The sequence below is a fragment of the Colletotrichum gloeosporioides genome (assembly GCF_011800055.1).
Source record: "Colletotrichum gloeosporioides strain Lc1 chromosome Unknown consensus_72, whole genome shotgun sequence".
Lineage (NCBI taxonomy): Eukaryota > Fungi > Ascomycota > Sordariomycetes > Glomerellales > Glomerellaceae > Colletotrichum > Colletotrichum gloeosporioides.
Window position 1 is genome coordinate 297,907 of NW_025544717.1, and position 25,320 is coordinate 323,226.

Here is a 25,320-nt window from a genome sequence, read left to right on the forward strand (position 1 = left end):
CCCTTTCTGAGGAAGCTCCCGAACGTCTGAAAAGGGACGCCTCGGAACTTACTTAGCGACCCAGCAGCGTGTAGAGTTTGGCTGATCACTTGCACCTCGAGGTGTTTGAGCCACTGAGAATGCAGCGCAACCCGTCAGATGAAACGAAAGCTTGAATAGAGGCACCGCCCGGGCCATTCGGATGAATGACGCGAGGTCTGGATGAAGATGGCGTCTAGACGGAGAACCTGCTCATTGTCTTTCTTCTTTTATTCTTCCGATTCAAATCCCAACTGGTCGTATTCAGTGAAAAAGAATCAAATCAACCGCGTCCCCTGCGTTACTGAGTGAGTGTGGCCGGCAGGTGTCATTCGCGATAAAGTTTCAGAAACCTTTCCTGGCAAGTGCTCATACCATTCTGGTCTCAGCATGGGCAAGGAGAACAACGATTTCAAATCGACGCAATTTTAGTCTCCGTCCCATTAAACGTCGATCAACAATCCTACGACCTCTAAGAACGCGCCTTTATCACCGCCTCCTTCTGGTACTGACCCTTTAGCACTTGACGACGTGATTTTTCCCCCCAAGAAGAATGAGATTTCTTTCATATTTACTTACAGCGACGGCCGTCGCCTTGGCTGCAAGCCCGGGGAGCCCGACGGAACCCCAACGCCATCTCCGTGACCCGGTCCCCGACACCACGCGAGATAATGGCGGCAGCCCGCGTCCAGGTCAGAGCCGCCAGAGCAAATACAACGTATGCTGCAGATTCAATGCCGAGAAGACCAAATGCGTAAGTCGACTCACGGGCACCGGCTTGAGATGTAGATCGGACCTTTGCTAACGAAAGCTTCCGCAGGTTTGCATAGCTCGCGATAAGTTTGTAAGTGTCATCTTTGACGGAGCTTAAGTAGCAACCATTAATTCTTCTGCAGGACTGCGAGAGGGGAACCTGCTTGACGCCGGGCTCGGGTTGGACACTGGCACCGGAGGGAGATCTGTGATTTAGCGTCGTGAATATCCAGAGATTGAACCAGGAAATAACGTTGAATCCTTTGAAATGAGATGGCATGTCCTTCGAGGTTCTATTATTGCGTGGTAAAGGTGCATGGTCGTCTGCTTCGGCTAACATACGGCTCCAGAGCTACATTTTGTGCATCCGTGAAAAGATGTGGTCTAGGATCCTGCCACCCGGGCGGATACTCTTATCGAACCTGGCGAAAGACGTTAAAACTCCATATCATTTCCTTTATTAAGAATGAAGTAAATCTGTGTCATCGCCTCTGTAGTCACAGGTATCGTCGTCGCCTCTACGGTTGTCGCCGTTGTTTTACGAGTACTTCGTACTTTATGTCCGAATAATGAACGTCGCTTTCTATGGACTCCCATGGATTCAGCCGTTCATCAAATCATGTAAGAAGAGCTTCCATGCAAGAACAAACACATAGTGATAATGATACTCTAATGTACCTGTTATGAGGTCGGCATAGAATCGGAGTCTATCGGTACCGAGCCCGACAGTTGGCAGGGAGAGCCATACTCCGGCTTTTCCGTGGGCTTGAGCATGCTCAACGCATGTGGTGGCCATTACAACTCCGAAGTCCGTGAGGCTTATATCAACTTCATTGTGAACTACTGCAACCACTGACATCTGATGATCGCATAGCGCCTCACTAGCCTCGAACATAAGCGCTGAACTCCGAAGGATGAGAGGACCGTTGCATACTCTCGGGCCCGATTGAACCTTGCGCCGCCGCTAAATTGGAAATGAAAGGCTCAAGGACTATGATGTCGTCGTTGCTAGATCAAATTAGGCTACCACGCGACGATCTGGCTGTGGCTGTGCGGTATTCAGCCTAGGGCTGAGGACACCAGCCTGCCGCGTAATGGCTTTGGCAATGATCGCTGAAGGGCTTCAATCCTTCAGAATGAGTTGGAATTAACCGCAAGACTGCACGGAAATGCAAGATGCCGTCAACAATGGCGCTTGAAGATATCCAGACTGTATATATGATGCCAACATCAGCTCTTGGCATGAAGAATTTACAAGCACTTACTCACTTAGCCTCAATCAACATCTCAGATCGAACACTTACAAGATGAGAATTACCACACTTACTTCTATTTTTGCGGCCTCGCAGCTATTAGCTGGTGGTGAAGCATGCCCTTTCCACTTGAACGACGACGAGCACTCCTCGCCATCCATCAACAATGTCAGGCGGTCCATGCCGACGAATAGCACCAAAACTTCTATTCAAGACATTCAGGTTTTCAACGGGAGAAAATTTGGAAAGCCCCAAACAGTTTGTCTCGATGATGGGCACATCACTAGCTTCGGCCGTTGCGCCGGGGCGAAAACGATTGTAAACGGAACCGGCAAGTTTCTCATTCCTGGCTTAATCGACAATCACGTCCATTTGACCGACGTTCGCTCCCTCGAAGACTACACTTCGTACGGGTGTACAACCGCCATGCACATGAACTGCGCAAACTTCACGCAGTGTGCTACCCTCGCGCGTCAGTCGGGTCTCGCGTCGTTCCTCTACGCCAGCATGGCTGCTGTCGGCAACGGCAGTCTGCACTCGAAACAACAAGCCGGACGCGCCAATAATACGCTAATTTATCCAAGTACGGACGTTGTGGAATGGACGAAATGGCAATTCAACAACGGCAGCCACTTTTTGAAAATCACCGCCGAAGTCGATGGGCCGTCTCTGGAGCAGCAAACTAAGATGGTTGAGACCGCACATAACGAATACCGAAGACAGACCATGACGCATGCCTCTCAGATCGCGGCATACCAGCAAGCTGCAGACTCGAAGACCAACGGCATTCAGCACGTTCCGGATGACGGTGTTCTGGGCCAAGATGTGATCAAGCAGATTCTGAGCCAACATCAATACGTTACGCCTACATTGAACATCTTCGAATACGGCTACCGAGATGCTGTCCTGTCGAAGTTCTTGAACATCCAACCAGGAAGCAACCGTACACTCGACAACGCTCACACGAATGCTCGCCTCCTTCATGAAGCTGGCGTGCCTATTCTCGCTGGCACCGACGCCGTTGGCATATTGAAGCAGGGCAACGCCACAGCCTCAGTTCCCTTCGGTCTAACCCTTCATTTTGAGCTCGAGAACCTTGTCAAATACCTGGGCATGTCCCCCGCCGAAGCTATCAACTCTGCTACTCGCAAAGCCGCCAATTGGCACCGTGTCCCTGACAGGGGCTCCATCGAGATTGGCAAGAGGGCTGACTTGGTGATGCTCAACTCCAACCCTTTGGTTGACATCAGCAACACTCAAGACATTGCTCGGATCTGGGTATTTGGCTATGAGGCTCCAGTTTACGCGAAAAACGGTACCGCTAAGAATCCAGGAGCTTAATGTGGAAATGATATTGAGCAGTTCGAGATTGCTTGTTCAGATTAGATAGCGGGGTGCTTATAGTGCAAGCTAGACTGAAGACCTGTATATATATAGAGTCAATTTGGTGTTTGCATGGTTACATAGGTTCGGTGGCTACGTGTTTGGGCTACTCATTTATAGACTTTTGATGTAGAAGAGACATCGGCATATTTGATTTTCAACGTTTTGCCTATGCAAGCAAACGTAAGTTGTGAATGGTTCTATTATCTAGGTATTCTCGAAGATAACAAATCACCATATATTCAACAGTGATTTACCTTTGCCGCCCAGGAATGATGCAAACTTTGAGTGTGTGACTTTTTGATCGGCCCACTCATCTGTTGGCCCAATACTGTGTGAGCGACGTTCCAAGAAAGTCTGTCGTTCATTGAATGTCCCGTTTACACATCCGATCCTTTCGAATAAAGGGATAACGGAAGGTCTTGATGGACATCGAGCCAGAAGCAAACCGAAAACTTCTCCTTTGTCTATGTATCCCACCAGAACGAACAAGTCCCTTTGCTTCGAAAGTGCCTCCGAAATATTATCATCCTCATTTGTTGAGTTACTACAGTGGACATCGGCAGCTACAACCGTGTTCGGGTGCAGGTTTACCCCGGCAGGCCACTGAACCTCATACTGGTAACTACTCAATCTTCGGAAACCTTTCACTTTGAGAAGATATCCCCACAGTGTAATCGAGGCTGGCAACCTGGGGCCCGAGGCAAAGACGGACTTGGGGTTTGCGGTATACTGAGTTCTCAGAACTCTCATCAATGGGAGAGTACGTGGTTCAGGGTCTCGTCTGTTGTACCACGCCAGGCTGTACCTCTGCAGAGGATAATGTGCTTCTCCAATTACCGATGCCCAGGACCAGGTCGGCATATTGTCCCTTGCTATACGCTGACTTGCACGTTCACCGGACGTGTGCCACAGCAAACCAGCGGCGGGACTTTTGCGCCAGACTTCAGCCATATACTGGTCTCCAGGTCTCGATTTCGCTGCTCGCGCAGCCAACCCAGCTAAGGCAGGCAGCCTGTCATTTGGCCTTGTCAAATGCAGCCTCGTGAACTCTTGTACAATATCTCTACGCCAAGCTGCCTCGATATTATAAGTAGAGTGAGGGTCATTTTTATCGACAGGAGCGAGAGCAAGAGCCTTGGATCCTTTCAGAAGACTGCGCGCAAGAATAGTCCTCGGTTCATTCGTTGCAGAGCACTCACAGCTGCAAATAGAGCGGCACTCCCAGGCCATCTCTGACGGAGCAAAGTGGAGAGTTCGAGGAGAAAGAAGCCTCTCTTGGAATGCCCATGCTTTTGTGGAAAGCTTGCTGCGCATTGTGCGAAAGTTGGGATTCCACACCTGTGGGCTGTCGGCAGGCAAACTGTTAAGAACAGAAGCTGACGAATTCCTCTTCCATGGATAGCCCGGAAAGAAGTCATGATACGGGAGCTGGTATGCCAAGGGTCCTCTCTGACGGACGTGAACAATGTGCGTTCGCTCTTCTCTCAGAGGATTTATGGTAAACGTTTTGCATTGGATGGCGATAGTCTCCCGTCTCTTATTTTGAGGGTAGAGGAAAGCCAGCCAAGCTATTCTGTGCACCATCGGCACTGATCGTGAAATGGGCCTGGGAGTAAATGTAGTTCATCCGAGTGACGTGCTTTCCCCAGTCGGTTGCACAATCTTGAATGATGCAGAATGAGTCAACCCAAAGATATTTGTAGCCCAGTCTTCTCGTGACATCCATGGCATCGGCGAATGTTTGGGGGATTGGCTGCGGAAATGCGATGTGAAAGTTGTCAAAGCAAGAGAGAGTGGTTACCAATGGTGATACGCCGCCCCAGCAGTGACTCAGGGCAACGTAACGCCCTCTCTCCCCCGGACTTGGCAAATATAAGTAGGCGTCTGCACACGAGGATCCCACATCTATAAGTCAGGGAGGCAACGGAGGCATCTCGATTGAAGAAGGACAGTTGGCATGCTTACCGATCCCCGAGGTGCATTCATGAAGCCACAATTTGGCAAGCTCAAGCGTCGAAGACGTGTGGGATTCAGGTATGTCATACGCCTTTCCAACACCGGGCCATGGAAAGTTATTGCCATCTTACGCAAGTCAGAACTCATGACGTCTAAGTTGAATTCATATAGCTCAGATGACTTTCGACTTGTGAATGACTTACAAGGAGTATCAAGTGGCAAGTAGGACTGAAGGGCGAGGCCTCCAGACTCAAGCCCTGGAGAACCCTCAGATCTGTAGCGTACGCCGGCAAAAAAAAATGGCCCTCGATCAATTTGCACCAAGTAAACGTAAATTCTGTCAGCATTTGAGATGTCATTGGGCTGCAGAAATGCAGCGATGCCGTCCCACAACACCTTGTGGCGATATCCAAATTCCTCGTCGGCAATATGTTCCCGCAACTTTGACAAGACCAAACATTCCTTCGGGTAAGCGCAGCGCTCGTCATGTTTTTCGCCGGTCTCGGGGGCTTCACCAAATGCGAACCTTTCGAGTTCACTATTTCTGATCACCCGAACGAACTTCAAGGGGGCATCATGGGCAACAGGATGGTGTGGTCTGTGCAAACAGGTGTGAACTTGCCATGTCGAGAAAACGAGCGAATTCTGAACTTAACGTGGAAAGCAAAAAGCGACTACCCTCGCCCTTGATTGGTTGTGTAATCGATCGTATCCTCTTTGCTTATCGAATGTCACGATAACCGAATGATCCATTTGCTTACTTCCGAACAGCATCAGGTAATGTCTTACAGCCGAGGTTGGTGTTCCAAGAACATCAGATCTCGAAGTGGGAACGAGAAGGCCACTGAGAGGCCCCGATTACGTGGTTTTCTAACACAGTAATGGGCTTCACTGAAGTGGCCTTACAACTGTTTGATAGCTAGGTAATTTGGGAGAGTCAAACAGGCGCTGAAATCGCTGTGTTTCTGCTAGAAAAAGCGACCAAGAAAAAGAAACAAAAACATCATGGAAATCGCGCGCATCCCTGGACTCAACTTTATGTGACCCATTAACGGCCAGCGGAAACAACGCCAAAGTTCACTGTGTGAAGAGCTGAGATTTGCAGGCGACCTGGGAAACAGAACGTCAGATTATTAAACGTCCTCGCCCCGGGAATAAACCACTAAGACCTCTTGGCATTATTTGCCAAGACACCAAGCGGCCAAGGTGAGTGAAGCTTTGCGGCGTCGGCAACACGGAGAGATCTCCTTTCTTGGCCACGCATCCACCACCATCCTCCACATCACGACGCGGGGGACGACCAGGCGAAAAAAGAAATGGATCACTGGGGGAAATGGGCTTCGTGCGGGGGATCAAGACTAGCGGCGCAGGTCGAAAGCATCCAATTATCGGCTAGTTTTCTCCGGCGATAGCGGTTGAGAAATCCCATCAATCATTACCTCGGGTGGAAGAGACGGTGCAGTCGACCCTGGAGCCGATATGCAGGCCACCTGCACAATCTCCGAATCCACCTCAGCCAACAAGCCTCCCTCTCCATCTTCCCCAACTTCTCACAACACCGCGATGGGGTTGCGGTTGGTCCCCCAAAGCGTGGCCGGGCTGAGGCCCGGTGCAGCGGTCTGCTGATTACGCGGATGGACTGATGCAGGCGATGAACGGCAGGAGAAACAAGGGCATGATAGGTGGAATGGAACGCTGTGGTTTCTCCCCTCGTGCAGCATACGCTTGGTTATTTCCAGATGGCTGGGTGAAGCGAGACTAGCTTCATATCGGCCCCTGCTATCCTACCCCGACTTTGGGGAAATAAACAGCACGTTTGGGGTTGTGGTGGTGTTGGTCATGATGATCTTTTGAAAATGCGGGAAAAGAAATTGAGGAGAGCTGTGCCAACGTCGCTTGGCGATGCAGGTCCAATGCCAAGCGGCTCGAGTATATGAAGAGACTCGGCCTCACAAGAGTTGCAATGGATGGCTGATCACCTCTCCCGAGCAGCCCTTTCCCTTGGCATCTTACTTGGCAACCCTCCTCGACGTGTGTGTTTCCTCCTCGTCGTCCAATCCCACACGCAGCCATGAGAGTCTCGTCCCTCCTTGCCGCCTTGGCCGCCGCTGGCACTGCGCTATCGAGCGCAATTGAGCTTCCGGCCGGCGTTCCTCGTAACATCCAGGAGTTTCGCGAGAAGCACCCTTACGAGAAGCGCGGGAAGGACTGCCACCGCAAAACCTACACCATTCGCGCCTCCAAGAACGACCTGGACGACATCTCTGACGAGTTTGTCGAGGGTCTGAAGAAGGCCAACAACGGCGGCACGCTCTACCTCCCCGCCAACCAGACCTTCATCATCGGCAAGCCGCTCGACCTTACTTGGCTGAACGATGTGCACGTCCACTGGGAGGGTGAGATCAAGTTCACCAACGACACTCCTTACTGGCAGGAGAATGCCTTCACCCACCCTTTCCAGAATTCCATCATGTTCTGGAAGTGGGGTGGCAACAAGGTGAAGCTGTACGGAGAGGGTGTTCTCAACGGCAATGGCCAACGGTGGTGGAACGAGTTCGCCGGTCTTGAGTAAGTCTCATCATACTCCGAAGTCGTCGGGGGTTGCTGACAATTCGAAGGATTTTGGACCCTGACAACACCTACCTGCGCCCTATCCTGTTTTACGCCGAGAACGCGACTGGCCTGTCTATGGAGGGCCTCCACCTCAAGGACTCACCTTGCTGGACCACCTTCGTCGTGACTTGTAAGTACAAGGCGCCGTACAGAATCTTGCACGACCACAGCTAACATCCTCTCCAGCCAAGGACATCTCCTTCAAGGACGTCATTGTCACCGCTGAGTCTAACAACGCCACTGCCCTTCCCAAGAACACCGACTTCTTCGACTCCCTCAATGTCGAGGACGTCCGCGTGGAGCGCACCTGGGTCAACATCGGCGACGACTGCTTCTCCCCCAAGTCTAACGCCAGCAACATCCACGTTGACACCATGTACTGCAACGGTACACACGGCCAGTCCATGGGTTCCCTGGGCCAGTACGCCGGCGAGAAGAGCTTCGTCAAGGACGTCGTCATCGAGAACGTCTGGATGCTCAACGGACAGCACGGCGCCCGTCTCAAGACCTGGGCCGGCCCTAACGTTGGCTACGGCTTCATCGACAACGTTACCTTCCGTAACTTCTGGCAGGCCAACAACGAGTACACGGCCTTCATTGACTCGTGCTACTTCAACATCAATGCCTCAGTCTGCGAGCAGTACCCTTCGCAGATGAACATCTCCAACATCTTGTTTGAGAACTTCTCAGGATACAGCAGCGGCAAGTATGGCCGTGCCGTTGCTAAGTTGACCTGCTCGACCAACCCCAACGCTGTTTGTGACAACATCCAGTTCAAGAACTTCAACATCACTACGCCCTGTGGCGGCGAGCCTGTTATCCTGTGCGACGGTATCAAGGGCGGCATTGGCATGCCTTGCATCCCGTCTAACAGCACTGAGGCCAAGGCAGCCCTGGCAGCTAAGTGCACAACGGCGTTGGCTGAGGCTACGCCGTGGGTTGTCAGACCCTACGACGCTTAGAGATGATGTTTCCATAGAAGGCACAGACGGTTCACGGGCTATGATGAAAAGAGGCGGCAGATTTACTTCAAGTCGTTGATAGCGACATAGATTCATGTACAAACTTTAACCAGCAAATACAATTTTGATATCCACGATCCAAATTGCACCAATAACAGCCCCAGAATGACACACTTACAACTTTGAATCTTTACAAGAAAGCAGCCGCACCAACAAAGCCAGCGGCAGCGACGGCAGCTGCAACCATGCCGGTCTCACGAGGACCAGCATTCTTGGAACCAGTGCCTCCAGACCCACCAGCCGTGCCCGTCGCCTTTGAGCCACCGGAGCCGGCGCTGGTAGCTGTGCACACAGGAATCTCGGTGGAGAGGTCCGTGAGAGTGGAGCATTGAGAAAGGGCAGAGGCGATGGAGGCCGAGTTGGCGTCAACCCAGCTGAGGACTGCAGAGGTATAGCTTGCGTAGTCGGAGCTGAGGTCGGAGGGGACAGTAACGCTGCAAGGGTCCGTCTGGGTCGACGCTGTCATCTCGTAGGAAACGAGCTTGGGGGGAGGCGTGGGCGCGTTAGAGTAGACGGTAGCCAGGGCGTTAAGGCAGGGGTCGGCCGAAGCATCGGTCTGGCGCGGGAGGATATCCCGGCGGACACGGTCCGGACGGACGTCCATGATGGCGACAGCCGAGCCGGCGAGGGCGGCGACGAGGGTGATCTTGGCGAGCATTTTGACTGATGATGGTTTATTGAAAACGAATCTGGTGTAATGAGCGTTGAGAGTAGTTTGAGAGATGTAATGTTTGTTTGGCTGAGTTGATGACGATTAGAAAACAGCCATATCGGAAGACCGGCAACGCTCAAGTTAAATAGATTCTATTACGACGAGTGCCCCTGATCCTCAACGTTGGAGCCTAATTTTATACAGCAAAAATAAGGACATCTCCGACGCGCCGGATAGCCGCCATGGAGGACGTGCACTTCCTAGTGGCAGTCTAGTTCTGACATGATGGCGTTGTGAATATGACAGGAACGTCAAGAGATCATAGCCTGGGCGTGGTGATGGAATTAGCATGGCCACCGGCGCGCACACGGATGTCAGGCAACCGTCGACCATGCCCTTGGGGATGCCAAACCTTTCAGCTAGGGCAGATCTTTTCCATGTTTCATCGTGCCATTCTGCCTGCCTTTACCACGAACACCAATCTTAGTGAAGTAACAATGAGCTTAACGGGTTTAGAGTCGTTTCGACGAGGCATTCAGGGGAGGTGGCGTGGCTAGTTATCGGGCTAGACGGCATCAGGGCTAGGGGTGAGCCAGATCGGCTGACTGGCGCCGAGCGATTGCGGAAAAACGACGATTTGTGTCAAGGTCCTGATTCATGCCAGAAAGAGAAGTATAAAAGTTGATCTGGGGGGAAGATACTGCGTAGCAGCAGGATCGTAAGGGACGTTGCTCAACCTCATATGCCTGGCTGGGTTTTGATGCGATGAGCATAACATTCGGAACATACAAGGCAAGTCTGAATTTAGTGTTTGTATTTGTCGCGTTCCTTCTAATTACAGGTAAGTTTCAACCGTTATGCCTTCGCTGAACTCTTTGACAGTTCCTCATGTTTTCCTCGGCTGATAGAAGTTCAAGCCATGATAGAGTCAGCCCAGCAGCCGATGTCTTCAAAACTTGGGGGTGATGTTTTTAAGCCACCGCATTAAACCAATGGTTCAGCCCTGCGCTACAATTCTTGGCAAATTTTAAACATTCAAATGTGCCTAACGGTCGGCGATTGTGTGGCGTCAGCTGAGACTCCTCGAATTCCCTTTCTCAGAGGCTTTCCCGAAACGGCAATCAGCTGGGCGAACGAGTGCAATGCAGCCTGCGCCTTACAAGGCACCGAGATTGAGTTCTTCGTCTCTAGTCAGGGAAGAAACTTGCTGCATCTATTGAGGGTAAATGAGGAGAATAAGGTCTATCTGTGCTAGAAATACACCAAACCCATTTGCAGGATCTCTGAGTGAGGCCCGCACCTCACTGTTGCAGTCCAACAATACCAACCTTGAGAAACTCTGGGTTGTTATCGATGTTTCTCTTGATATCTCCCGTTCTCAATTCGTCAATATCCCAGGCAGCCCAGACGAAGCGACCGTGCAGAAACCGAGCTTCGTCAGAAGCCGCCCACACAGCAAAGTGACCACCCAGCTTTTCTACACGAGGAAGTCAGTCAGTCAGATTCTTCCGTCGCAAAAATGGCCATGGGAACCACTCACCATCATCGAATGGATAGATGTCTCTGGTAACATAAGACTTGAAGATGTCCGTGTAAACAACACCCGGGTGGAAGTTGATGATTTGCATCTTCTCAACAGGCGTATCATTGGCAATTCTCTGCAGGAGCATGGTGCCGGCATTCTTTGTCGTGCTGTACGCGGGCCAGAGAGCCGCCTTGGGGAAGTTATGGGTAGCTTCAGTTGAGACGCTGACGAGGAACTATCATGGTTATTGATGTCAGCCATACTATTCAAGCCAACCTGACTGGGAGTCGCATGAACCACACCTTTTGACGATTCTCGCCTGACTTTTGTTTGTAGAACCTCTCGGTAAAGTCGAGGTGGGATCGCACGTTTACAAGGTACTGGCTCCAGACCTCATCGCGACCCAGATCCAGGATGGTGCTACCAGCCGAGACAATTGCAGCATTGAGAACCAGCACATCGACGAAGATGCCATCGTTCTCGAAGCTCTTCCAAAGTGCATCCGTCTCGTTAAGATCGGCTACATCAGATTGGCGGCCATCTATCTTTACAGAAGGATACTCTTTGCGAAGCTGCGACGCGGCTTCGTCGAGGACGTTCTGGCGCCGGCCGAGGATGATGATGTGTTTGGCGCCGGCCTGGGCGAAGCCCTGGGCGATGGCGAAGCCAATTCCCGCAGAGCCTCCGGTGATCACGACCGTCCGACCTGCTTGAGACAGCTCTGGGCGAGCAGGGTCGATGGTTGGATAGGTTGTCTTGTGGACGGTCTTGGTGAAGGTGCTGCCGTCTTGACCGGCGGTTTTGGCAAAGAGGGTGTCCATGGCTGTTGGATCTTGTTAAAAGACGCTGGTTGCGATTGAGTAGTCGGATTGATTGAGATCGAGTGTGCTGATGCTGTTGCGGGAACCGTCACTTGAAGCCAGCTGAAAAAACCCCGTCTCTTATACCAACGACGGTAGCCATCATCCATCTACACGATCACGTCTTGCGTCGCGAGAATTTCCTCGCCGACAAGTGGGCTCATTCTTGTCATCATCCGGAGTACTCATCAGAAATTGGCTGGTTGTTCCTCTGGAAAAAGAGCTTTGTAAGAAGATGCGGCCGCTTTCCCGCTAAGCCCCGCAAGAAACCCGACGGAACTCCCGCAAGATTCCCGCAAATTTGCCGCCGGAAACCCGCAAAACCCGCACGAATCGGCCGCGCCCGCCGCTTACGCCCCCGGCTTACGTCTTCGGAGCTGACAAACGTCAAGCCTCTGCTGCAACAACCACCTTTTTCCTCCATCCCGCTTCTCAATCGTCAGTAACGTTATTTCGTGTTAACGACGACCCCGCTGGAGTAAACGATTGTGCTGGAACGCTTCCCGTCGGAAAGCAGTCGGGGCTCTGCTTTCATCCGCGCCGCCCGAGATCCTTCTCTACTGCACCACGCGATGGCGCGCATTTCCAAGCAAAAGGCATGCATAGCCTGCACTGAATCCAAGCGCCGCTGCGATAAGGGGCTCCCGTCGTGTACACGATGCGACGATCGGGATGTCGACTGTCACTATCCCATCACCAAGCGCCGCCGACCCCGGCCCCACGAAGCTATCGGACTCTCCGAAGCAGCCGTTCCATCTGCAACGGCGTTGGCCACACCAGACCTCTTCTCTCTTGACGCCGGTCCTCTATCCATCGGACTGGGAAACAATCCTTGGATCGACTTCAGCAGCCTCCCTTCCGACGTGAACACCGCGCAAGCCGCCGCCGCACCTGTCAACCCACAGGCGGCCGCACCTCCGCCGCAACAGGTCCCCAACACCGCAATACCGGACACAGACAGAGATCCAGTTGCACGAGACATCGCCCAGAGCAAATGGTTCCTCGCCCCCTCGACATGGCGCATCGACCACTTGCCAACGCCCCCACGAAACGTCTACCCGACCTCGGTCCTGACAAACTTCACCCGCGGCCTCCAAACCTGGGTCCACCGCTGGGTCATGCACGGCCATAACCCCTTCATCCATCGCAGCATGTACGCAGAAGGGAACTACTTCCCCTCATGCCTCCAAGACGCCTTCACCTCCGCGTCCATGTACCACCACAAGACACCCCAAAACGAAGCCTTTGTCCATCGGATCCTCGATGAGAGGGTAACAGCCATGATGGCGTCCCAGCCCGTCACGGAAGAGACATCCCTCTCCGTCCCGCTGCTAGAAACACGCGACCACCTCGCAAGAGTCCAGGCCCTCTTCGTCTACACCGTCCTCCGCCTCTTTGACGGCTCCATAAGCCAACGCGCCGCCGCCGAGGTCCACCTCCCGACCCTGTCTCTCTGGTGCAACCAGCTCTGGGACTCGGCCTCCCTCGACGCCAACGCCCTCTCCGAGAACCTCGTCCCCATCTCGAAATACTGCAACGACCTGTCCGCACAACGGAACAATCCCCGGGACGAAGACGACACCTACGACTCGGACCTCTCAACCTACAACCTTTGGGTCCTATCCGAATCCGTTCGCCGCACGTGGCTCATCGTGACGTGCACCGTCGGCGTCTACGCCACCCTCAAAGGAAGCTGGTCAGAGTGCCCCGGCGGAGCCCTCTTCACCGCCCGCGCAGGCCTATGGGACGCCCCGTCCGCCCCGCGATGGGCCTCTCTCTGCAGAGAGCTGGCTGCGGAGAACAAAGACGCGTACGAGCGGTTGACGCGGGAAGAGACTCAGACTGGTGGTGTTGGCGGGACATGCTGCGATGGGACGTTCTTCGTTCCGTCGTTCCATTCCGAGGGTTTGTCTCGCAACGCTGCTGCCGCTGATGTGGACGAGTTTGCGAGGCACCTGTTCACCATCATCTGGGGTCTCGACCGAGTTGAGAGCTGGGCTTTGAAGACGGCATCAGCGGGTGAGGTTTGTCTGACTTACTAGGGCATGCGGAACAGATAACGGCTCGACATTCGGCGGCTGGCCTCATACGATGCCTCACATCTCCAGAATAAAGAACAAATATCAATCAACGTATATACATGTACAACTTTTCAAGCCAACAGTGTGACAGAAGATGACATGATGCATAAAGCAGCTTCCATTTATTTGTAAGGCATGATCATTACCGTCAACGCCCGTCGAGGCAGGAACAGACACTTCGACATCTAGGCCTTTTGCGTTCCCCTTACCCTACTATAATCAAATTTCATTCGAGACAACCGAGCACAAATTTTCCTACTCGTCGTCCTCTTCAGCCTCCTCTTCTTCTTCCGCTTCTTCCGCTTCTTCCTCGGCCTCCTCAGCCGCCTCCTCGGCTTCTGCGGGTGACTCGGTGCCGTTGACCGCCTTGATCTCAGTCACCTCGGTGGCAATGCCGCCCTCCTTCTCGAGCCTCAACCACTCATCCCACTCAGGGAAAAGCTCCTCGTCCTCTACGGGTGCGCCAATCATCTTGGACACGCGGCCCTTCTTGCCCTTGTCGAGGCTCTCCTTCCACTCCTTAACAACATCTGCCGTCAAACTGGGCTTGTATGTTTGCGAGAAAAGGACAGCCTCGGCTAAGCGGCCGGTCTTGGTGAGGATCTCCACACAGCCAGCGACATCACCAAGCAGCCATTGGCAGCTGAAGGCGACGTTGTGAGCACCAGCCTCCTGGGCCTGCTCGGCCAGTTTTGAGAGACCGCTGCGGTCGGAAGTAGAAGAGTAGAGCAGGAGCAGGGATCCAAGATCCTTGGCATGAGTAAAGCACTCTTGTGCGACGGCGACCTGCCATCCTGCGAGAGCGGCGTCACCGACTGTCTTCCACTTGTGCTCGACGTCAGCTTCCCTGGCGAGCTCAAGAGCAGTGTCAAGTTGGCCCAGACCGAGGGCAAGCTCGAACTTGTGCTCGGGGTCGGTCGCGACCTCCAGTGCCAGCTCCTTGTGGCCCTGGCCCTCCAAGAAGCGCGCAATCTTGTTAAGCTGATCCGCGGGAATTGTTGGCAGAAGCTCCTGTGCCGTCTCCATATCGTCACGGAGGACCAAAGTCTGGTACTCGAGGACGGGCAGGGACAGGGCAAATGAGGTAACGGCAACATCCTTGTCGGCAAGGTAGATCCTTGAGTCGCGCTGGATGTAGCCCAGGATGTACATGGACTGGTCAAAGTGAGAGACGGTGTAGGTCTGATCACCAACGAGGTAGTTCAAACGGTTGGTGCTGTTGGTGTAGAGGAAGCAGTCGCCAACCCACTCTCCGGTACGGACGCTGTTACCATGTCAGTTAGGATCATTGCCAGTTGAGCAAGCGGCCTACCTCTCGTTGATATCGGTAATGACCTCGAAGGCGGCCTCGACGCCATCCTCATCGGCTTCGCCAGACTGAACGCCCTCGACGTAGGCTTCACGCGAGAAGCGGAGGACGTAGAAGGTGTCTTCGCAGGCGAGAGCAACAAGCTCACCGCTGTCGGACCAGTACACCTGTTCCGATTAGCATTCGTTCGCCACGCGTAAACCATATTCAACATACCTCTCTCGGCTCAACCTCGATTCTCCTCACAAGGCCGCCGGTTTGCCAGTCGAAGAACGAAACACCACCCTGGCCCTTGACACCGAGCAGAACACCACCGGTGAGGCCGTCAGCCTGGAAGCCAACATCAAGGCCACCAGACTTCTCAACAAAGTTCTTGTAGACCTTGACGCTCGTCGCCGACTCGCGGATGGCGAAGTCATTGGTGTTCTCCTTGGCCGCCCAGACAAAGTCCAATGCAGAACCGAAAGCCTTATTGCGCCATGCCAGGGCTGTGTAGATGATGTACTCGCCGTCACCGCAGACAGCAACAAATCGTCCGTTGGGGTTGTGGAGGAGAGTCGAGGGGTACACTTCGCAAGTGCCCATTTCCTTGACGGGGAGGGAGATGGGCTCGTTGTCCTTGATAGAGGCATCTAGGCTTGTTAGCGACTGTTGAAAAGACCAAGAATGGCCATAACCTACCTCCGCCCTTGATAATGGCCGAAACGACCTCGTTGTGGCGGGCCCAGATGAGCTTTCCTGAGGCGTCCATGGAGACGGCAGGCTCCTCGCGACCAAGCTTGACGACAACGGCGCCATCATCGAAACCAACAGCGACGCCCTGCTTGCCCTTCTGGTAGGAGACACACCATGCGCGCTCCAAGCCGTAGTTCAAAGATTGCTCGAAACGGTAGGTGTTGGCGTGCCATATCCTAATGGTGCCGTCCTCGGATCCGGAAATGATAACTGGCAATTCGGGGTGGTAGCACGCGAAAGAGACGTTATTCGTGTGGCCCTCGAGAGTGGCGATCAGAGACTTGGTGGTGTAGTCCCAGACCTTGACGGTGCGGTCGTCGGACGTTGTCAGGAGATAAGGCTTGTCGGAGTGAGGGTAGTAGTCGACGTGGTTGACGCCCTTGGCCTCGTGGGCCTCGAGGGTGAAGTTGGGGGTCGCAGAGCCGAGGCTCCAGATCTTGACGGTGCGGTCCAGGGAGGCGGACGCGAAGGTGTTGGTATCCTTGGGGTTGATGGCCAGGCCCATGACATAGTGGCCGTGACCCTCGAAGACCTGCACGCACTTCCAGCCCTTCTCCCAGTCCCAAAGCTTGATCGTCATGTCATCGGAGGCGGTCAGGACGAAGGGTTGTGTCGGGTGGACGGCGATGGCTCTGATGTAGTCGGGGTGAGCCTCGAAGGAGGTAATCTTCTCTGAGGTGTTGTAGTTGTATACGCGGATCTGGAAATCATCGGATCCGCAGACAATCCAGTTCTTTCTTGCGACGAATCGGCCGGCTCGCACAGGGACGTCGGTAAGCTCGAAGGTCTTGACGATCTGCTGGGTCTCGTAGGACCAGATGTAGACATGGCCGCTGTAAAGTGTCGTGAGAATCCATGGCTCCTGAGGGTGGAAGTCAATGCCCTTCACCCGCTCGCTGCGGGCGAACAATTGACGCTGGAGGCCGAGGTCAGTTTTGGAGCTATTCAGGAGATGACAGACTGGCGCCAGCTGTGGAGCTATCGCGAACGCTGCCAAGGAGCTGCAATTCTCATGCGACGGGGAAAGCTCTGGGGATTAGATGGAGATTAGGCGTACCTTGACGTCGACCTTCATCGTGAACACCTATACAGATACCAGCAAGGGAGGAAGGGAAAGGTGATGCTGTCCTCGAAAGGCGAAGTGGGGTGGGATATGCGGCGCTGATGACGACTCTCACGATGGGCTCATGTGTCGCGTTTCGTGGAAATCGAGTAAAGACTTGGTGTTTTAGAATAGGCTGCTGGAAGCCGGTCGCGGAGGTGAATTGGGAAGCCGCAGGAAGGTGTGTCGTGGGAATTGATGGCTTCCAGAGCTATGGCAGTCGCAATTTTGGCCAGGTCGGTATTTCGAGCTTCAACAGATGTGTCCCTACCGCGAGTTCAGGAGCTGATTGGTGCCTGACTAAATGTGGCTTTTGCCTAAGGCAATTACAACCAAGCCACGCACTCCCTCTGTTCCTCACCGTATGTGATGGCACCAGCCACAGCATCCTTGAACGAGCAAGCATCAGCCACACTACCCCCATAGGGTTCAATGGCCGTGGCACTGCCACCACCTTTCACTGAGCACTGTGGCACTCACCTCGCACACCTGGTCTTTCTGTCTTTTGGCGCGGTCTCAGTTTGTGTAATTTCACGATAACTTCACCCGTGTGCTACCAGTACTACCTGTTTACATCCATGTTCACGCTCAACAAGAAATGAGCAAAAAATTTAGTTGAAGTTCCAACTAACTACAATGCATAATGATGCCAGTAAATTGCCAACCATGGAACATAGGTCTCATCAAGCTTGAAAGTGATAAATGTCACAAAAAAAAAGTTGAAACTTCGAGGTTTTGAAACTTAAATTTGGTATTGAACATGCTAAGTCCTAATGACTCAGCCCCACGCCTAGTTGGTTGTAGAGACTAACAAAATCTGATGTGCCCAAAGGGATCTGTGTCCCTGTATCCCAAAACGCCACGCCTTGCCCATGATATGCTAAACTCCATAAGATTGCCGATGCCGTTAATCATAAAGTTGCTTAAAGGTGAGGACCTTGTAGTCACTCCTCGCTGTCGGCCTGGACTCTGCGGACAACTTCGACAAGCATCGGGTGGATCTTCTCGCTAGCCTGAATGCCGCAAATCTTGGTGACAACATCCTCAGGGCCGTTCTCAGACATGATCTGAGCAAGCTCCTTGCTCTCGTCGTCACCTTCAACCTCCTGGAAGCGGAAGGCCATCTCGGCAGCACGCAGAAGAGCGGAGCAGTCCTGTCCCTTCTCGGCGAGCTCAGCAGCGGGGCCGACAAAACGCTCCTTGCGGCTAAGCTTGCGGAGGGGGGCACGGCCGACACGCTCGACGGCATCTTCGAGATGAGGGTTGCCGATGCGGCGAATGATCTTGGCGGCATATTCCCGCTGGGCCTTCTCGTCGATGCCGTGCTTGCTGATGATCAGGTTGCTAGTCTCCTCAAGAGCCTTGCGGACCTCGGCCATGATGGCCTTGTCCTGGAGAGCGTCGTAGACAGTGCGCTTGCTACGGTTGTAACCGTGGTAAGCAGCAGTGGCATGACCGGTGTTGACGGTGTAGAGCTTGCGCTCGATAAAGGGGGCGAGTTCATCGACCCAGTTGATGCCCTCGATGCTGGGCATCTGCTCGAAGGGAGTGCGCTCAACAACCCACTCGTAAAACTTCTCGAGGGTGACGTCCAGGCCAGCGTCAGGGTCCTGAGCAGGGACGATACGATCGATGGCAGAGTTGGCGAAGCGAGCACGCTCGTGGTAGTCCTCAAGACGGTGGGGAGCGGTGTTTCTAGGGTCCTTGATGTGCTGGGCAAGGGTGTCGGTAGCACCAATGGCGTTTTCGCAAGCAATGACGGCAATGGGAGCCAGGTTGCTGGATCGCTTGTCGATGCCCTTAGCGATGACAGGGGCGATGAACTTCAGGATGTTCGGGCCGACAGAGCAGGTGACAACGTCGGCGGTGGCGATCTCCTCGACCAGATCAGCCTCATGTGTTTTTGAGTTGATGGCGCGGTAGTTTGTGATGACGTTCTCGTTGGTGCCCTCGGCGCCCACCTCAATCACACGATATGAGGGGGTCTCGTTGAGCTTGTTAATGAGAGCATCGGCGACATCGGCAAAGACAACCTCGTAGCCGGAGTTGTGGAGGAAGCAGGCGACGAATCCACGGCCGATGTTGCCGGCGCCGAAGTGGACGGCCTTCTTGGTTTGTGTTGTTGACGACATGTTGGATGTGTGTATAATGTGGTATTGGGGAAAAAAGGATGTTGGTACAGATAATCCGACTTAGGAGTCTTTATAGGTGTATAGAGTTTGTCGTGTTTGGATGAGATCGATGTGAGATCGAACGAAGTTGGATAATGGTCTGATGGGATGTGTGGAAAATGATGTAGGATACGCGGGGGAATCAGGTAAACTTATATTTCGGGAGGCTTCGCCTTCACAGAAGGACGCCCACGATGTAATCAAGTGCGAGTGCCTACAAGGAGGCGGCATGGGATGGCCTTGACGTGTGAAAGGCTCATTTACAGTGGGGGCATCGGCTCAAAATGGAAAGCATGAGGGGAGTGGATGCAAAGGAGGGGGGACCCATGCCATACGTCGCAGTGACAGTACGTATCCATGACCACTACGTAAACGTCAGTGTACGGATACGTACCGGGCAGAAGGAGGGATCGGGGGGCATGAGACTGGAGGGAGAGAGGGGACCACCCCGGCTCCTTGGCTCCTGACTCCCTGACTCCTGAGGCAGATGCCTCCCTCTCTGCTGCGTATGGCTGCGTATCAAGGACAGACCAAGGACGGGATGGCCCAGGGCAATGACATAACGCCGCAGCGCCCCCAGCCATGCCATCATCCCCATTATTTCCTGCCTTTGGCGCGAATAGACAGCGCGCCTTTTCCCCTTCATCCCGTCACCCTGCCCGCCAGTCTCCGCTTCATTGAAACGGACCGGCGTCGAATTAGCTCTCGACTGCGGCCCTTCGCTGAGCAGTACTGCATAGGGCCAACGAGCATGCAGCATTTCGTCAAAGAGCCTTGCCGTGTCCTCTGAACAGGTCCGTACCGGTACTTTCACCAGTACAGCCCGTCATCTCCACTGAGGGGAAGGGGGTGTCAGCTGGGAAACACACACAATGAAGAGGGGTGCAGTTCCTCCGTTGGTTCGGGATGGGATGGATGTGGATGAATGGGGATGTGGATAAGACACAAGGGAACCGACGACGTGCTGCCATTCTAGGCTCGCCATGGGTGTTGGTAGTGCCCCTTCGTGCTCTGGTTGGACCAGATTTAGTGGTTGCATTCTGAGCACTGGGAAACGGTTGGAGAGGACATCACAAGCTTTGCGTGTTGATGCTGCAACATATCTGCTCCTGAGCTTGGGTTCTTGCCTCGCCTTTCCTCGCGCCCGTCTGTCTGGATGGTGGGATCTCGTCCATCTTCATGCCCGTCAGAAAATAATGGCTCCACCGGCGCAGAGCGAGAGCAACAGCGATGGCAACCTAGAGAGGCGAGGCAAGCTGAAAAGGGTCACCCGTGAAGAATCACAAGCATGGCATGTGGTAAGCGCTTTACCGGCTGGTGTGCTTCAAGTGTGTGTGTGAGAGAGTGCTGGTGTGGCACATCGCTTATGACTCCAACGAGAGGCATATGCCAGAACGCCCAAGGCCTTAGCATATTCGCACTATCACTTCAAAATAGACCAGCCGAGACACTGACACTGGCTTGAGCATCACTGTGATTGACGCCTGCGTTGCTTGCTTGACCTGCCTGGCCTGTCTGCGGGATGGCTATATCCTTCACTGAAAGGATATACCGTACGCCCGCTCCGAGAACCTCAGCCCCTCTACAGCCCCTCCCGAGGGCCCGTGGTCCGGGTGTTGATGGGTGGGCGGGCGTATGGGTGGATGAAAGCGATGCCGGTTCCGTCCGGTCTGGAACCACGAGGACCCTGAAATGAGTGCAACATGGAACATGTGGTGGCCTGGGCCGCAATGATGATCAGTACCTGATGGCATAGCACGAGTGCCAGCACCACCTCAAATCTTTCGCGTGGACTTGTCCAAAGCGGGCGGCCAGTGTGTCGAGCAATATCAACGTTGGCTCATGAAGGGGGAAGGCCATGGCTGGCGAGTGGCCGAGATAGAGGGATTTTTGTGCGTTATCGTGGCATCGGATCGGGATGAAAATCAATCGCAATCGTGGATCAGCAGTCTGTTACCGATAGGTCGCACTATTGGGGGTCAGGGACTGGTGCCTCCGTGGCCTGTTCCTGAATCTCCCTGCGCCCGCCTCACGATGAATGGTCGGACGGAGCGCCGAAGGCGCCGAGATACCATGGTGAAGATTTGAGGCCAAGGCGGCATTGGCAGAGTGTATTTGGAGGACGCAACGTAATGACGACCGCGGTCTTTGAACGCTCCTTGCGGTAATTTTTGAAAGGGCCGGCCTGCAACCCGAGCAGCAAAATTGGTGCAGAAACCATGCGATGCCACGTCCGTCAATCAAGCGCAAACTTGTCAGAGAATCGCTAAATGCAGTCTATATCCCATTAATCGGAACATGAGCGGGTGTGGCTCGGCTGTCCTGGCCGCCGCGCTCGATGGGCTGCGGACAAATCAACATCAACAAGAGCGTGCCATGGATCATGGAGTGATGGGTGTTGCGAATGGTGAAAGGCCCCTCTTCGGTTGAGTTTGGCAGAGTGCCCCTCATTCTGCTCGGCGTCGCCTTGCTTGAGCCTTGCCCCGCGCCAGCTCCCCCTGGTCTTCTTCAGTGTCGATGGGTGGTTGCAACTCTGATCTCAGCCATGAAACGGGACGGATTCCCGCGAAGGAGGTTATCTGAGGATTGGGGTGATTACGGCGGCGGTTGTTCGTCGGCTTGCAGGAGCGCTCCGTCAGGGATGGGCGCCACAAACGCTTCGGTTTGATTCGTGGAGGGGACGAGATGGCGCCACTTTGGTGTTTGCTGTCGCGGCGCCCAGGCGAGGAGGCCCCGCAGCTGCTCGCTTTATTGACGCCGACGGTGACGAGACAGGCATGATGCAGCGGAGATTCGGAGAGATGGTGAATAGGCACACCAGGACAGTTGTACTATGTAGAGCACGTATCCGTAGCGTGTCCGTACCGACATGGCCGCACGAGTGGATACGCTGCGGATTCGACCGCAGGTTGTTTGGTGGGTTGTGGGTTGTGGCTCATTGGACTGGTGGTTGACGGGTGTTGATAAGACGACTAGTGGAATGTCACCGCAGCTGCGTTCAACCTGGACAGACGGGGACGGACGAAGGGGCAAAGTCTGTGAAGTTGACGAGCGAGCGTGGATGCCGCGAGGTACATAGTGTAGTAGACTGATAGTGTAGTTCGTTGGTGGAGAGCCTCCGGTTGCTGATTGAGGCACTGTTCGCCGACGAACACCTGCAGGAAGGGTGCAGTTTGCTGCAAGTTCATGACCAAGCAAGACCACCAACAACCAGACAATGAGATTCCGTCCTTGCTGAGCCCGAAACGAGCCTCGATCTGGCGGTATTGCTGCGACGATGAGTGGTTGGGCTTGCAGGTCAGGGTGTCCCGCGCAGGTGGAAGAAATGGCAAAAGGATGATGTAGGTACCTGACGATGAGCGAGACCTCTCGAACGTGCTGGAACATGTACTTCTCCACGTCGAAGAGAGCAGAAGGATACCTCCACCGGACCCAATGCTTGTGTTCTCGGTGGGGATCCTGGCCATTGGGTCCAACTGGATGTCCGTTTCTCGACCATTCGTCGGGTCGTGGATATGGGTTGTACCTGCCACCCATTTGGTGGAGTGGAGATACAAATCGACGAATAATCGACGTTTTCGAATCGTGAGCAAGTGCCCGCGAGACGGTGGCCCGTAATGTCACGCCCATGTCCTTGCTGCCTGAGGAACTTTAAGCAGTGGGAAGGCACGAAGACACGACAGTTGGTGCGTGCTTTCCCGACTTCTTCCTGAGACGGCAGGAGGCAAGTGGGACTCGCAGTCTCACGGTGCACCCGAAGCTTCCGTTTGCGGTGCGGTGCGAGGTGTCCACCTTCCAGGCGCAGTTTCCAGTCTCAAGGCCCGAAATTCCCGTCCCCGCCCGCGCCCGCCGACTTTGACTTGGACAAAGACTGCCCGATGAGGAAGGAAATGCCCACCCGCGACTTCCATCGGCGGGACCTGGAAAGCGCCGCTGTCAAACGCATTACCATCGTCTCTCTCCAGTGACACCGGCGAGGCGTCTGGTACGCTTCATCCAAGTCTGACCAGAGTACACCTTATCTCTCCCGTCCACTGCACTTCCAGCCATCGTCTCACCTCAGCATGCAATTGGAACAGTCAGCGCCGTCGTCAAACATGCTTTCCCCCTCAGACGGGAGTAGCCACGGTCAGAACACCACCTTAACCGGCGCCGTGGTGACACAACACCATCCCCCGACCATCTAACAGCAGGCTGGCCGAGTTTCACCGCCGTTGATGCTACCCGCAAGGCTTCAAGGCTTCGTTCGTTCGTCCTTGGCACATGGTGAGGCTGCCTTCCCTCCCCCTCGGGCTGACTGTGGCTGCCCTCCTACTGGCCGCCTGCTCATTTCTCGCAAGGAGGCTCTGGCCTGTCTATGCATCGCAGATGCCCGCGATTGGCTTTCTTAAGCCTTTTCATTACCACCATCACCACCATCCGCGACACCACCCCAGATCGACCTTCGTTGCCTTGAACTCTTCCCCAGCTTGGGCCTTGAACCTTGTCTACTGCGCTTTCTTTCCACCATATTCTGGACCAACCTCAGACGAAATACCTGCTTCCTCTGCCTTCCGTTCTTCTCACCACCGCGGTGCTCGAGCCTTTCGCTGCGACACATACGCCGCCTCGATGCCGATGCACGACGGCTGTCACCCCGCAATCTCACCGATGTTCCCTTCGCATCATACCTACAGTGATGGGATGACCAAGTGAAGCACAAACAAACACCACACGCGAAGTTTAGGATCCCGCATCGTCGTCATCGCAACCAGTGGCTCGGGCTCTTCTGTCCTCGGGGTCTGGTCCGCCAATCAACAAATCCCCAACCATCCCAAGCAGCGACACCATCAGCAAGAGGTCAGAGAGTTCGGACTCTTGTCACAGGTTGCGCCGGGCCCTGGCTATTCCCGCCCGCTGGCCGCCGATGACATCGCTCCCGATCGCCACCGTCATGCCCACGACAGGTAGTCCCCGCGCCGATCAACCCTCAGGGTCATCACCTCAACTAGAGCCTCTAGACCGCAGTAGCCTCACCAGCCATCCTGTGCCATATCACGCTTAACCTTGTCCGTCTGAAAACACGACATGCGTTTTGCACCGCGTCCTGCATTACACTCTGCACTGCACGGCGCCTGAGCTGCTAACCCCGGTCCAGTCAAGAGACGTTACTGCAACAATGCAGAGCGAGTCTCGAGCGACGAAATGACGTCGAGATGCTTCCAGAAAGCAGTCTACCGACACTGAGCTCATGACACGCCGTCCGATGCCCGCTACCAACGTTTGCCGGCCGTCAACCACAACACCAGTGAGCCCCGCGAGAAGCACGATCCCGTGTGTGATGGCCCACGACAGTTGGTCCCGAGATCGTGTTCCTCGAAAAGATAAGGTCTCTCGATCATATTGGCATTGGTAACACTCACCCACAGCCAGATTGAGTATTTCGAGGTACTGGTCCGATAGTGCTCGACAGTCCACAATTGGGCGCTTCAGGCGCCTTAACCCTGAGCCAATTAACTTGCGCAAACCGGCGCCCAGCGGCAAAGAGGACACATCCCAGCAATCTCACAATCTCACCCAGAAGAGCTTCGTTCACGACCGGCCAATCGAACGCTGTTCCTGACTCCGTCGCACTGCGGTTTCCAGCAGATTACTCCACGAGAAAACGACGTCCGCAGATGTCTCCACGCTTTCTGAATGGCTAGAACTCAAGACGGAGACCCGAGTGGACTCAGTACCAAGTCTCTTCTCTGGTTTCTTGGCATGCGTCATTTTCATGCACCTACACCCCAGCCCCATGTCAGGCCCCACGAACCCTTCCCGCAAAGACAGTAGCGCAGCATTTTGATTCGCCGATATGGCCTCAACCTCGCTGCACAGGGAAATCCTAGGCACCAAGGGTCTC

The 25,320-nt window shown here is 54.2% G+C and overlaps 8 protein-coding genes across 8 annotated transcripts; 3 read left to right on the forward strand and 5 right to left on the reverse strand.

Moving 5' to 3' along the window:
• Window positions 1–2,078: 2,078 nt before the first annotated feature.
• Window positions 2,079–3,365, forward strand: GCG54_00009539 (N-acetylglucosamine-6-phosphate deacetylase; the record flags this gene model as incomplete). Its single annotated transcript, XM_045409485.1, has 1 exon — window positions 2,079–3,365. The coding sequence occupies one exon, from the start codon at window positions 2,079–2,081 to the stop codon at window positions 3,363–3,365; it is 1,287 nt and encodes a 428-aa protein (XP_045260027.1).
• A 525-nt stretch (window positions 3,366–3,890) lies between these two features.
• On the reverse strand, window positions 3,891–5,639 carry GCG54_00009540 (uncharacterized protein; the record flags this gene model as incomplete). Its single annotated transcript, XM_045409486.1, is given in 4 exon segments — window positions 3,891–4,978; window positions 4,992–5,315; window positions 5,376–5,492; window positions 5,570–5,639. Coding segments are annotated over 4 exon segments (1,599 nt in total), but the record flags the coding sequence as incomplete, so codon positions are not given.
• Window positions 5,640–7,437: 1,798 nt separating this feature from the next.
• On the forward strand, window positions 7,438–8,941 carry GCG54_00009541 (putative exopolygalacturonase B; the record flags this gene model as incomplete). The annotated part of the gene is made up of 3 exons (XM_045409487.1): window positions 7,438–7,934; window positions 7,985–8,109; window positions 8,166–8,941. The coding sequence occupies 3 exons, from the start codon at window positions 7,438–7,440 to the stop codon at window positions 8,939–8,941; spliced, it is 1,398 nt and encodes a 465-aa protein (XP_045260029.1).
• Window positions 8,942–9,131: 190 nt separating this feature from the next.
• Window positions 9,132–9,659, reverse strand: GCG54_00009542 (uncharacterized protein; the record flags this gene model as incomplete). Its single annotated transcript, XM_045409488.1, has 1 exon — window positions 9,132–9,659. One exon carries the CDS (start codon window positions 9,657–9,659, stop codon window positions 9,132–9,134), a length of 528 nt encoding a protein of 175 aa, XP_045260030.1.
• Window positions 9,660–10,954: 1,295 nt separating this feature from the next.
• GCG54_00009543 (Sorbose reductase SOU1) lies at window positions 10,955–11,999 on the reverse strand (the record flags this gene model as incomplete). Its single annotated transcript, XM_045409489.1, has 3 exons — window positions 10,955–11,130; window positions 11,194–11,413; window positions 11,481–11,999. The coding sequence occupies 3 exons, from the start codon at window positions 11,997–11,999 to the stop codon at window positions 10,955–10,957; spliced, it is 915 nt and encodes a 304-aa protein (XP_045260031.1).
• Window positions 12,000–12,610: 611 nt separating this feature from the next.
• On the forward strand, window positions 12,611–14,080 carry GCG54_00009544 (uncharacterized protein; the record flags this gene model as incomplete). Its single annotated transcript, XM_045409490.1, has 1 exon — window positions 12,611–14,080. One exon carries the CDS (start codon window positions 12,611–12,613, stop codon window positions 14,078–14,080), a length of 1,470 nt encoding a protein of 489 aa, XP_045260032.1.
• A 294-nt stretch (window positions 14,081–14,374) lies between these two features.
• Window positions 14,375–17,238, reverse strand: GCG54_00009545 (Coatomer subunit beta'; the record flags this gene model as incomplete). The annotated part of the gene is made up of 5 exons (XM_045409491.1): window positions 14,375–15,383; window positions 15,432–15,595; window positions 15,645–16,060; window positions 16,110–17,079; window positions 17,221–17,238. 5 exons carry the CDS (start codon window positions 17,236–17,238, stop codon window positions 14,375–14,377), a joined length of 2,577 nt encoding a protein of 858 aa, XP_045260033.1.
• Window positions 17,239–18,209: 971 nt separating this feature from the next.
• On the reverse strand, window positions 18,210–19,397 carry GCG54_00009546 (Mannitol-1-phosphate 5-dehydrogenase; the record flags this gene model as incomplete). Its single annotated transcript, XM_045409492.1, has 1 exon — window positions 18,210–19,397. One exon carries the CDS (start codon window positions 19,395–19,397, stop codon window positions 18,210–18,212), a length of 1,188 nt encoding a protein of 395 aa, XP_045260034.1.
• Window positions 19,398–25,320: the final 5,923 nt, after the last annotated feature.